Source organism: Terrapene carolina, unplaced genomic scaffold (assembly GCF_002925995.2).
Source record: "Terrapene carolina triunguis isolate 2854851 unplaced genomic scaffold, T_m_triunguis-2.0 Scaffold189, whole genome shotgun sequence".
Classification (NCBI taxonomy): Eukaryota; Metazoa; Chordata; order Testudines; family Emydidae; genus Terrapene; species Terrapene triunguis.
The window spans coordinates 17,786,121-17,799,583 of record NW_020664540.1 but is presented as its reverse complement, the minus strand read 5'-3'; the positions used below and the strand labels follow the sequence as shown (position 1 = coordinate 17,799,583).

General features: G+C 43.6%; 1 protein-coding gene across 2 annotated transcripts in view; it reads right to left on the bottom strand.

Moving 5' to 3' along the window:
• The window catches only part of MDGA2 (MAM domain containing glycosylphosphatidylinositol anchor 2), a 636,169-nt gene that overhangs the window by 82,537 nt on the left and 540,169 nt on the right, over positions 1 to 13,463 (bottom strand). For both annotated transcript variants that reach the window (XM_026654284.2, XM_026654285.2), the window contains exon 10: positions 6,161 to 6,309. In XM_026654284.2, the coding sequence (XP_026510069.1) occupies positions 6,161 to 6,309 (149 nt within the window). The remainder of the gene's footprint in view (positions 1 to 6,160; positions 6,310 to 13,463) is intronic.

Sequence of the window (13,463 nt, the reverse complement as noted above, 5' to 3'; positions counted from 1 at the left end):
GCACATTTACATAATGAGTTGCAACATCATAACCTAGCTCCCGTTTTATGTTCGCCCAACTAAGTAATCCCCGGACCTGCTTCACCTTGGCCAATCCGGCAGTGAAGGGAAAATTCCTTCCCAGTCCCCTGAGAAAGAAACAACTAGCGCAATGCCCACAGCGCATCCTGAGGAAACCTGGTATTTTACCACTTCCGTGAGTAAGAGAGTGGGTGCTGCTCCACCAGGTCCTGGGAAGCGAGGGCTTTTCCTGCACTGGCATGGACCTATATAGTTCCCCCTCTCTTCTGGGGGGGAAATGAGTCATGCTGACCTGGGCTGCCACTGCAGTTGAAAATCACTCCCTGGCACTCTAGCACTTAAAGGGCACACACCATTTCCAATAAGCCAGCCAATGGCCCCCACTGCTTAATGTGCGGTGAGATCATTCACTGCCATTTTGGAGTTTTCAACTTCTGCTGTGCTGGCAGCAAACATTTTCAAAATTGTGAGTGCCTGAGCCAGTCAGACCAGAGACTGCATAAATGGGAAAACCGTACAAACAGATCCCTTTAACTCTGCAGCATTACTACACTCTGATTGGCTGACACACCCCAATTTACTTAGAGTGCTCTATAATCAAAGAACAATTTTACAGCACCACAATTTCTTTTTCATGAGGAAAAAGTTAGTCTGCAATCTTTTACCATTGGGTTTCTTTTTTATTTAACAATTGAACTGTTACATTTATACCAGGCACAAGCTTCCACAACGGTCTGCCAAATGCACAAAACGTTGAGGAGAAAGCAAACATTTTATGAAAATTGCATTAAGACATCAAGATAGTTCACCTTGCTTCGGTCTCTTTAAATTCACACCGAAGAACCCAGCAGGTATAAACATGCCATAGACTGTATATTCTGAAAATTTTACCTGAATTTTTCCCAGAATAAAACAGCAACGCATCGATTATTTTGTACGGAAAGCAGGAAAAGTTTTTTAAGTCTCTGGTTTCAGCATTAGAAATGTAACAAACATTTTGTTAATGGGATAAATGTGGCACTCTTTATCTAATCACACACAGACACTAACCTTCCTATCTACCCAATAATCTACCACTAGTGCTTCACAACACTTTAGGAAATTTTAAAACGGCCACTTTCTCAAACAAAGCCATGCAGAAGTCTTTTAATTTTAGAGCAATATGCTCAATATTGGCTGACTGATGAAAGGATGGTCTTGTGCTTCATAAAATGGCCTGGAACTCAGGATATCTGGGTTCCACTTTGGGCTCTTGCAGGATTTGCTAATACCATAGGAGAACCTCTGTTCCTGTGGGCCTTCCACCTCTAGCTCTAAGTTTCTAGTGCCTTCCTTGTGGGTTATCTTGTCTCTGGGCCACCTGGCAGGAGTATCCTCCAACCTGCCAATGCATTCATCTCCTTCCCCTTTTTTATAAGAGTCTCCCTCTTCTCTTTTAATTAAAGAAGGTGTTTGAGGACCTTGCTCCCTAGGCCATTTGTGGCCAGCCAAATAAAAAGAAACATAGAAACAAACACAAAAATAATAAAAAAAAAACCAACAAATGCTTGAAACCTGCATATAATAAACAATAGCCACAAGAACAACAGAAGTTTCCTTGGCTGGGATGCTTTGGGAAGTCTGCATGTGGCAGGTTGTACAAAGAAGGTGGGTACTGGGCACTTGTCAGTTCCCCATCTGTGTTTTTTATCTAAGTCTTATCAAAACAGCCAGATCAGCCAAGTCTTCCAAAATAAATAAGACACAGGTAAACAAACCGACCTGCCCTGCACTTTCCAGGAGTGACCAGGGGCCCTGATTCCTAGTTCTGAGAGACAGAGCTTGGCTGGAAGCATAAGGGACCAACCTGATTCCTCGGAAGTTCCAGCTCCTCCTATTCACGGAAGACCAGCCTCAGGGGCTAAAACCAAAGTCAGGACCATGATGTCCTGACTGCTTCCCTGAGACCACTTCACCTCATCAGGAAGAGCATTGTCTGTCCCAGGAAATCCTGGTACAGGCTCATGTGGGTTCCCTTTACAATCCTTAAAGGGCTGGTATGCTCTGTTACAAAGTGAGAGGAGAATCAGGCCAGCTGGATCCAGAAAGGCTTAGAACATAAGAACGGCCATACTGTGTCAGACCAATGGTCCATCTAGCCCAGTGTCCTGTCTTCCGACAGTGGCCAATGCCAGGTGCCCCAGAGGGAATGCACAGAACAGGGCGATTATTGAGTGATCCATCCCTTGTCATCCACTCCCAGCTTCTGGCAGTCAGAGGCTTAGGGACACCCAGAGCATGGGGTTGCATCCCTGACCATCTTGGCTAATAGCCATTGATGGAGCTATCCTGCATAGAGGTGTCTAATTCTGTTTTAACCAAGTTATAGTTTTGGCCTTCGCAACATCCCCCGGCAACCAGTTCCAAGGTTGACTATGTTGTGTGAAGAAATACGTCCTTTTGTCCTGCTGCCCATTAATTTCATTGGGTGACCCCTAGTTCTTGTGTTACGAGAAGGAGTAAATAACACTTCCTTATTCACTTTCTCCACACCTGTCATGATTTTACAGACTTCTATCATAAACCTGCTTAGTCATCTCTTTTTCAAGCTAGACAATCCCAGTCTTTTTAATCTCTCATATAGAAGCTATTCCATGCCCCTAATCATCATGCTGCCCTTCTCTGTACCTCTTCCATTTCTAATATATCTTTCTGAGATGGGGCAACCAGAACTGCACGCAGTATTCAAGGTATGGGAGGACCACAGTGACATTATGATATTTACTGACTTATTTTCTATCCCTTTCCTAATGATTCCCAACATTATGTTATCTTTTTTGACTCCCACTGCACCCTAAGTGGATGTTTTCAGAGAACTATCCGCAATGCGGGCAGGGGACTGGACTCGATGACCTCTCGAGGTCCCTTCCAGTCCTAGAATCTATGAATCTATGAATGGCTCCAAGATCTCTTTATGGACTGGTAACAGCTAATTTTGACCTCATCATTTTGCATGTATGGGATTATGTTTTCCAATGTTCATTACTTTGCATTTATCAACACTGAATGCCAGTGAATTGTTCCATTAGCTGAAATCCTCCTGCATGGCGTTCAGCATGCGTGTATCGTAACTGCCAAGGTAAGCAAACTCCCCATTATTAACATTCCAACCTTTGAAAAAGACTCTTATCTTTAGGAACATTCTTTGATTTGCTTCCCAGGCCTACCCTGGAGGCCTTTTTATTTTAACCACCAATCTGTGTAACACTTAACATGTCCTACAGCATTTCCTTTTGGTAGAAGAGTCAATTCACAAGTGTCAGCTGGAAGGTCTTAACATAAAGAATGAAAGGTAGCCAGTAATTTCTCAGATATAAATTATACGTTTAAGATCACAGACACACTTACACAGAATAAAAGGAAAGACCTCGTCTTTCTTTGTTTTATTAGCAGGTAGTAATTGTAGCTCAAGAAAGAGGTAATCAACCCGCTCTACCACTCATGTCATGACTGTTGAAGAATTTACTGATCAGGAGGCTGTCTGGGATATATGATTGTTAGTATTATAGTGGCACTCAAAGGTTCCAGTCAGGATTAGGGCCCTACTGTGTTAGGTGCAAAACATATACATACATGGTCATTGCCCCAAAGAGTTTATAATTTTGATACATCACCAACAACTATGGAAGCCAATGGAGTCTCTTCTTCGCGTCAGAAAAGGACACAATCTCTCCTGAAGCAAATTGTTAAGGGGAAGGCCTTCCCACTGTGGCTTTTCTTTGAGTCTAGAATGTAAGCGTCTCTTGCTGTTCCCTGTGCATCTATGGATCTAGGTATTTGAGGACACAGAAATCTCTATTTGAAGTTCAACTAAAGATAGAAAAAAATAGGTTCCAAAAGAGGGCTGCGTTAGGAATTCCCCCAACTGTAAAATCGCCTCATTGGAGGCTGATGTTCTTTCAAGTCTGACCCATTAATCCAAACCGATTACTAGTAATAGTACTTAGCTTTTAGGCAGCACTTTTCAGCGGCAGATCTCAAAGTGCTCTGCAAAGGAGATCAATACCACTATCTCCACTTTACAGAGGGCGAAGGGAAATGCCCAAGGCCACCGAGCAGGCTAGTGACAGAACTGAGACTACACCCCCCCATGTCTCCTTAGTCCCTGTCCAGTTCTCTACTCACTAAGCTGCAGCAACTGAGAGCAGCTGTCCTGAAGCCAGAGACATTGCTGGGGACCATATATCCTGAGTCCCAGTCCAGTGCCTCATCCATAAGATTTCTGGATCAGACAGAGCAGGGGAAGTGCCAGTGCCCTAACGACCAGGCTATTGAGTGTGACAGTCATTGTGCCAAAACCATTCTGACCTATTCTAGGCCCAACGCAAAAGAGCCAGACACTCACGGCAGCACAAATATATTGATTAATCGTATAGGAAACATGCTCCCATTGTATGCATGCTTTAGCACATCTACAACTCAGCCCAGTAAAAGGCCATTCATGACTGAAGAAATACTTTCGCACTTTATAATTTTACAAAGGTTTCTCTTTAAGAATCATCCACAGTAGCTGATCCATATTCCCTCAGCACAAACATGCTTTCTTAGGTACAATGTAATCAAACCTTCTAGTTCAGAAACAATTAGTGGCAGTCCCTAGTAAGAAAGGCTAAGGCCTGAACCACTGATACTCATAAAACAATTTAATATCAAATAGATTATGACAGAACCTGCACAATCGCTTGATTCAGTCCACCATGTATAAGGTTGTAAAGAAGACACAACAACAGCTTTTTATAGTTGAGCGATTATGTGAAGCTGTGCGCCAAGTGGCAACACCATTCACTCGCGGGGTCACCACATCAACTCAAATTTGGCCCGGCCCCTCCTCCATCATGCTTGCCTTCAAAAAACTCAGCAGGACCCACAGCGTCTCTTCTGTACTGCCGCCCTGCTTCGGAAGGCATGCTGCATGCTACACCAAAACCAGCCCTTTAACCAACTATGACTGCAACTTTTCAACCAGAAATCTTACAGCCGTAATCATGTAGGACAATGGAGTGTAAGTTTGAGTTCAGGGCAGTTGCAGCTTGACTTGGTAAGGTCTGGGGGCATCACAGGTCTGATACATTCATTCAGAAGGGAAGATACAGTCTGCCTCACGCTGTACGTCACCTCTCCACCAGCTGTGGGTTAAAACTTGGACTGAGAAAGTGTTAGCGGCTGAGGAAGAACCCATTCCACAAGGATATTTTGGAATCAGGCATTTTCCCCTCTACAATGTGAAGAAATACCGTAGATCAAAATGTCTTCAACTCGTATGGTGATTAAGCTACAGTACATCTGTAGGGCTTAGCACATACAAGTAGTCCAGAATCCAGAGAGGACCATAATAACCAGCAATAATATACTGTAATTTAGAATACATACCTCCAAGGTTTAGGTCAGGCATACTGAGATCAGTACAGAAGTACAAAAACATCCGTCTGTTTGGCCACATGTTATGGGTGGGAGTAAGAGGAGGCATTGCCTGTTAATCACAGTTTAGCAATGTACATAGCTGATGTTGCTTTAAAAAATTCCCAAATGACAGACTAATTCTGACTGCTAACGTTTGTATATTAATGTAATAGTTCTTCTGCAGATGGACTGGTACTGTCCACCCTTCACTACATCCGTTCTGTTCTAAAATGTCAAAATCACAAGGGATATATATTTAAATATGTTTAAGTAAAGTTTTCAAGATCTCAAAGATTGCAAGCTGCCTGTGTATGAAAGATATAACTATCTCTATATTTATCTATCTTTATAGGGAGGCATAGCAAAAGATACCTAGATATATGGCTAGATATAAAAAGTTTAATTTGGTTGCAAGTTTCTTTCAGGTAATCTTTCTAGTATCTCTTGAGCTGAACCTGCTCTGAACCCCCTGAGGAATACCTCTTTAATCTCTGCGTTGTCACACTGGAAATATGCAAATTAGGTTCAAGGATTTGTAAGTGGTTCAGGACTTTGCAGAACTGCAGCAAATCTTCACCGAGGGGAAATTATAAATTCTGAGTTTCACACAAGATGAGACGAAAACAAAGGGCAGGGCAATTCTCACAGAGGGCATAACAGTAAACAGGCACCTGTTGTAAGAAGCAAATTATAACCTCACCTGTCTAATCCCTAAACGGTATGCAAGGATGCGGTCCACAGCATCTGGGTTCATTTGAGTCCACTGCAGACTGTAGGAGTAAACCCGAGGTCTGTTCTGCCAGAGGGGACTGTAGGTGTCGTAGTAGAACTCTGGGGCATAGGCTTTGCCTGCAGAACACAGACATACAAAAACACGGAATGATAAAACAGTTCTCAAAAGAACGATTCGATTTTTCAACTGCAATCTTTATTCATCTGCTACAGTACCATTTTGTGAAGGGCCCTTTTGCTACATGCACATCTCAAGTCTACCTTTAAATTTCTCACCCCTTGAGGAAAAAATGCACTAAGATTGTTCATTTCTCCTTTGTTATTAAGTAATTCTCAAGTGTCATTTTTGGTCCAGGAGAAAATTGGTCTGCTAAATAAAGAGATCATCTACAAAGAGGTCTTGCATGGCTAAAGTGACTGACATTGGATATTCAGACTATTATGCCTCCAGATCAGGGGTGGGCAAACTTTTTGGCCTGAGGGCCACATTGGGGAATGGAAATTGTATGGCGGGCCATGAAGGCTCACAAAATTGGGATTGGGGTGCGGGCTCTGGGGTGGGCTGGGGAGGAGGAGATTGGGGTATAGGAGCGTGCTCTGGGTTGGGACCGAGGGGTTTGGAGGGGGATCATGGCTGGGGCAGGGGTGCAGGAAGGGGTGCAGGTTCCGTTTGGGGGCGTGGGCTCTGGGGTGGGGCTGGGGATGAGAGGTTTGGGGTGCAGGAGGGTGCTCTGTGCTGGGATTGAGGGGTTTGGAGAGCGGGAGGGGGATCAGGGCTGGGACAGGGGGTTGGGGCATGGGGAGGGGCTCAGGGGTGCAGGCTCTGAGCGGCGCTTACCTCAAGTGGCTCCCGGAAGCAGTGGCATGTCCCTTCTCTGGCTCCTACGGGTGGAACGGGCCCCAACCCTCAGAGTGGGGCCATGCTGTGGCTTCCAGGAGCCATGTGGTAGGCCCCCCCAACCCAATGCCCCGGCTGGAGTGCTGCAGGGCCAGACCGGGGCCAAGCCGTGTGGTGCAGCCCCCCCAACCCAGCACCCCGGCTGGAGCGCCGGAGCAGAGCCGAGCCGCGTGGTGAGGCACCCTGACCCGGTGCCCCAGTGGGAGCTCACGGGCCGGCTTAAAATGGTTCGCAGGTTGGTTCCGGCCCACAGGCTGTAGTTTTCCCACCCCTGCTCCAAATTCTCCATCAGAGCAAATACATTAAGCATAGCTGCCACACACAACAGAATCAATTCCAAATGACATCATGTACCGCAACCTGACAATACAATACCTCCGTTCCATACTTCAGTCCTAGTCCTACAAAGATATAGTTATATCCACAGTATATTATTTAGATACATCTGCAGATATTGCACAGTAAACACAGAGTTGGAAGTGGCATTTTCAAATACACTGTGATATACTAACAGTTTACCATAGTGTATGAATTTTTGTTCCTTAAATTAGGAAAAGCTAATATGATTTGCTGTACATATGATGAAATGATATTTGAGCTCTTATTAAAATGCAATCGCCTTAGGGTATTTCTTGACTCAAACACAGAAATGCCATTAACATCTTTACATGCAATGTATTTTCTCAGTGAAGGAGGAGACACTTTACTTACAATTAGAACTGGCTGGAAAAACTTGGAGAGAACCATAATTCTGTTGGAATATACGTTATTGTTGAAACTGAAATGCTTTGAAAAATCAGATCAATTTTGCTGAAATGTCATTTCAGACGGCCCTCTGCCTCCCAAAAGTCTGACAAAGTCTAAATCAGACATTTCAGCATTTTCATAATGAACAATTTCAATTTTTCTTTTTGAAACGGGTGTAGATTCTCCATCACTGGCAATTTTTTAAATGAAGATTGGATTTTTTAAAAAGATATGCTCTAGTTCAAACAAGAACTATTTCAGGGAAGTTCTGTGGCCTGCATTATACAGAAGGCCAGGCTACATGACCACAGTGGTCTCTCTGGGTTTTGGAATCTGCAAATTGATTTTTTTGTTTTGATTTTTTGGATTTTGTATTATATTATGTATTATAAAATAATAAAACATTTTAAAAAGTCAAAATCAAAACTAAAGAGTTTGATTTTTATAGAAACACCTTTTTTTGATTGACAAAAATTGACTGATTTTTTTTTAAACTTTCCTTTATGGAGAATTTGAAAATTTAAAATTTTCATTGCAATTTGGAATGAAGTCAAATGTTGAAATCTCGAAATACTTCATGAAATGGAACCTCCATCCTCTGCACAGCTCTGCCTATAATGTTAGCGTTAGTACAGTTATCAGACAAACAAAAATTGGTTGCGCTGGAATGAGAGTTGTAACTTTTAAAACAACATTGCATTTTTATCAAAAGAAACATTACAAAGCCAAAAAATTTTAAGTTCAGGTAAAATTTGAAAAATAAAACCCCTCAAGTTTAACAAAGTTTTTGTCTGGGAATTTCCTCAAGTATTTAAAAAACGTTACAAAATGTTCTGAGACAGATTACTAAAACATATAGTCTATGAAAGATTGAATGTGTTTGCATGTCGTGAAATATTATTGTCATGTAAACAACTGCAAATCTCCACTGGAGCCTGTGCTCAGAGAATGTAAAGGACCTTTATGGGATTAGGTACGCCAAAACAGTCCATGAGAATAATCGGTTTTGGTGACCTGGGGCTCTTAGAAACCCTGTTCTAGGCCAGAGCTTTCCAGGCCTTGTTTCCTGCTTCTGTCATCCTGATCTCCCTTCTTCTGTGTCCAAACCCACCAACATGTCAATGTTTGCAGACTGCAGCTGTGCACATTGTAACAGTCACATCAGATCTCCCAGAGATTATAATGTGTGTATTCAAAATACTCTTTAATATCACCTTTGTCTAATTACCCACAAACATTATGAAAATTAAATGACGTCGTAACCTGGTAGAAGACCACAGGTGAAATCCCAGCCCTACTGAAGTCAATACGTGTTTTACCATTGATTTTAATGGGATGAAGACTTCACTCAACATGTGCAAAATTTCAGACAGATTGGCTTGGTTTGACCCACCTGGGGAAGGGGAGGATCAAGAGTAAGTTCACAACCGAAAGTGAGTCGCAACTTAAATTATACAGAGAGAACTTCTAGCACTAATCATGTGTGGCACAGCTAGCAACCTGTCCAAGCTAGTCTGCGGCTCAAGTTAGCCAAAGGATATAGACAGGGTGGGTAGGTTTCAGACACCTTGGTCGCTGAACCCAGCATAACCAAATGGAGTTTGAGGGTCAGGCATTTCCAATGTGTGTCACTGTTATAAACAATGGATTAAGAAGTATTAAGGACTGAAGGAACTACAATACTGTGAAGGTATAATGCACTGGCCAAGCATGTACGGTCGTGTCTCCCTCTAGTAGCTGTCCCCTGCAATGATGGTATACAGACTATGACTGTAGCACAGCTGAAGGAGCTCTCCTTTCACTCTAGTGTTAGGGCCTTGTGCTTTAGACACAGAGGGGCTTCGGCTTCATTACCACTCATAACCATAGTGCCCATATATACAAATGGCCATCATTGCTACGGAAAGCCAGTAAGGTGGGGAAAAGTGAAAAAGGGAAATGAAATGGGAGATGAAAAAATATAACGAGAAAAGACAAAAACCTTTGGTCCAAACCACACTATGCAAAACACGTAACCCTGACATTTATTTCAGCAATAACGATGAAGGCCCAGGGTATTTCCTGAGGATTCATGACCCCCTGAGGTGAAGGTGAGAGCCAGGAACCTCAGTCAGTCATTGATGCCTAGGGAAAGTTCCTAGGCTGAGGACATTATTGCTATCACAGGTAGCTGCTGGAGGAAAAGTTTAGAACTAACTGTATGAAAAAGTCCCATATCTTTGTAATGTTCCATTCTGTTGGTGCCACATTATGCCAAGGATAGACAAATATGTTTATGTTGCATATTGACCCTTTATTACTTGGGCTCATACTTATCTTTCAGAGGAAAAAGTCACCTGGGAGTTTAAGCACCTTTCCTGTGTCTACCTTTATTGAGTACAGTTTTGCTGAACGCAAATAATAATCTTCCCCCCCTCTACTGCAGATGACCACAATGGCATCTCTAGGGGCCTACGAAATGGATACATTATCAGGCTCTCGTCACAACCTGGGAACCTGTGGAACATAGTCACCTTTTCTAATATAACAAGGACTCGTGTACACTTCCAATTCCATCCTAACACACAAGCCTTACTTTCTGAATGAGAATTTAACACCACAACATTAAGCACCTGATTTGTGAAATTTGGTAGCTGGATATTGTTTTGGAATTCACCAAATGTCTCTTTTGAAGATGGTTCACTTGGGCCTGGGGGAACTAAGCCCTCACTGAAATCATTTGCTTTGAGCTAGGACAGAGGCATCATAAATGCAAATCTGCAACCGTGCCATTGTGCTGCTTCCGGCAGATGGTGCTATTCAGCAAAGACTGTCCTTGGAACTATATAGAGAGTGGAGATAAGTGATCCAATAGCTGTAGCCATGACATTTGGCCAAATAAGGATTAAATGCCAGGATGCAGCAGTGTAAAGGAAGGCAAACGATCGATTCTATTAAGAACTAGCTCACTGACCTGTTCTGAGGTGTTACACATAGTCACAGCCAGCCATGGGCCACTGAGCCAGGAAGGGTCTGTAACCACTGATAAGTGAGGCCTGGTTGGAGACTCCTGGGAGGACCAGTCCTGACTCTCCCCATTTCCCTTCTGGCAATGATCTCCTCCTTCCTCTGCTGGGTCTCCTGTTGGGATGATCTCAGAATGATCACAGAAGGTCGTGCACCTCCCCTGCTTTACCTGGATACACTCTTAGGTGCGCTGAAGTCTGGGGTGCACAGCCCTAGGGCATGTGGAATTTGCACTGCCAGTTGCCAGGCCACGTGAGAGAGAGTTACGGATATCGATGCATAACTGTACACTACACAGCTAACCCAGTTCTCATTCGATGCAGTGGGCAGGGCCGGCTCCAGGCACCAGCTTACCAAGCAGGTGCTTGGGGGGGCCACTTCGGAGGGGGGCGGCAAGTCCAGCTGTTCGGCGGCAATTCAGCGGACGGTCCCTCGCTCCTGCTCGGAGCTAAGGACCTCCTGCCGAATTGCCGCCGCAGATCACGATCGCGGCTTTTTTTTGTTGTTTGGCTGCTTGGGGCGGCCAAAACCCTGGAGCCGGCCCTGGCAGTGGGCATCTTTCCACTGACTTTAATGGGAACTGGACCAGTCCCAGCGTGTCCTGGTGTCAGTAAGGACAATATTGTCCGATATGTATGGGGGATACAATTCTCTCTCATTTATGAAGTCCCTAATTTGTCAATCCCTTTTAAAAATTAAAACACACATTCCTTATGGAGAGCTATGGACCAGATCATCAGCTGCATTCTATTATGCCAACTCTGCTGAAGATTTGGCCCCATGTACTTGCCAAGTTTTATAACCGAAACCACTTTAAGTTACCTGGGCATTTAAAGAAATGACTAACTTGAATTATGTATTGAAGTGCAGAGGCAGGAAAGTGTTTTCGTATCATACTGTAATAAAACAAAAAAGGTTGGACATGGATTACATTGACGAGTACACTGGAGCCTAGTCCTTGGCTGGCGTTTCCAGGTCAAAATGTCATCACTACATGTTACAGCCCTTAGTGGAACTCTCCCCCCATCATAAATAAGTACTGCAATCTACCTGGTCTGCAGGCTAATTGGTCAAAACCTGGGGATACTTCAGAAAAAAATCAGTGTTACCATTTTCCTTTGAGATTACATTTTTGTAATAAAAACGGAGGTGCTTTTTGTAGCATCAGCTGCTTCTTGCATTTGGTGAAGTGCCACCATAAAACAGATAGGGTTTGGTTTTCCTTAAGTGATCAGGAAAACAACACTCACAAATCACACTTCTGAACTGAGATCAAGCGTGAGAAATCTCGCCCCAAACGGTCTACGATTTGGAGAGTTAGGGAACGTTATGCAGAGCACTGAATACAGTATTTGCTCTTAAGAAAGATACCATAATGTGTCTGATTCTTTCACTGATCTGTTCACTGTTCAGTGCACACCCAGAAAACAGCACAATCGGAGCAAAGTGCAGGTGCTCAAGCAGTGTCTGCCAGGGTGCGCTGGGTAAGCTGGGTTGACCATACGGACATGATGGATAAAGGACTTGGGTGGAAGAGAAGAGTCCATCCCAGGGGAAAGTCAGGTGAGGTGGGGATAGTATCCTGGACTGGAACGGGTTATTTAGGGGCACCAAGTGGTGAACTTTGTGGTTAAAATTTTAAACCTCCCCTGCCCGAAATCTCTGACCCCTTATCCCTTAAGCAGCTCAGGTTGCCTCCCATATCTTCTTTTCCGGTTTGAAATGTGGGCATGGCTCCTCAGACCATCAGCATCCTAGAGCATGAGACTTACGGCAAGTCTTCATCGCAGCAGGGACCTGTCTCTGTTGTAAAGCAAGCACATAACTGGGACAGAAATGAGGCTGTTTATATAAAGCTCCCATCATTCCACCTGGGTCAGCAGAGTCATTTCTAACAGAGCAGCACAAGTCAAATATGCCTAAATGAAATGCAGCAAAGCCTGGAAAGGATTTTCCTCCTTTCCATATATGGGAGCCTCACGTAAGCTTATGCGTCTGGGCTGTGTTCAGTGTAATACAGAATGGAAATTCTAGGGTTAGATTCTAGCAGATTGTTTATATTCTTATTCATCCGCCTACTAATCAGCACTTATATTATCTAACCGTGTCCTCTACATGTATACAGCCTTTGATCTGCACACAGAAGTCCCACTGTTTTCATAAGAGTTGCAACATGGGGCTCATGACCAGCATGCGTCTCCTAGAAGTAATGTCATTATAGCGCAAATTCATTGTGTCTAGTAGCGATGTTACCTACAAATAACAACCCCAGGATATCCTCGTTAACAATACAGGTGACTTTCCCATCAATAACAGCAGAAAATCAAGGTGAATACTTTCTTTGCAGATCCTTAAAATTGAGTAAGTAAACTATTGTAGTGTATGCTATTTACAGCTGGGAGACATTGCTGAAATGTTATTGCACACAATGTTTAGATGGATCAGGACATATAGGTGAATGAAAGACAGATATGGGTAGATTTAAGCAGCAGGATGCAAATTTATGAACTTAACAACTGGGAAGGGACTTGCTATCCACCCTCCATCTCTCATATACCAGGAATTTTACTGGGTTCAGTGCAGGGTTACAGGGTTCCCAACATATAACCAATAACTCAGG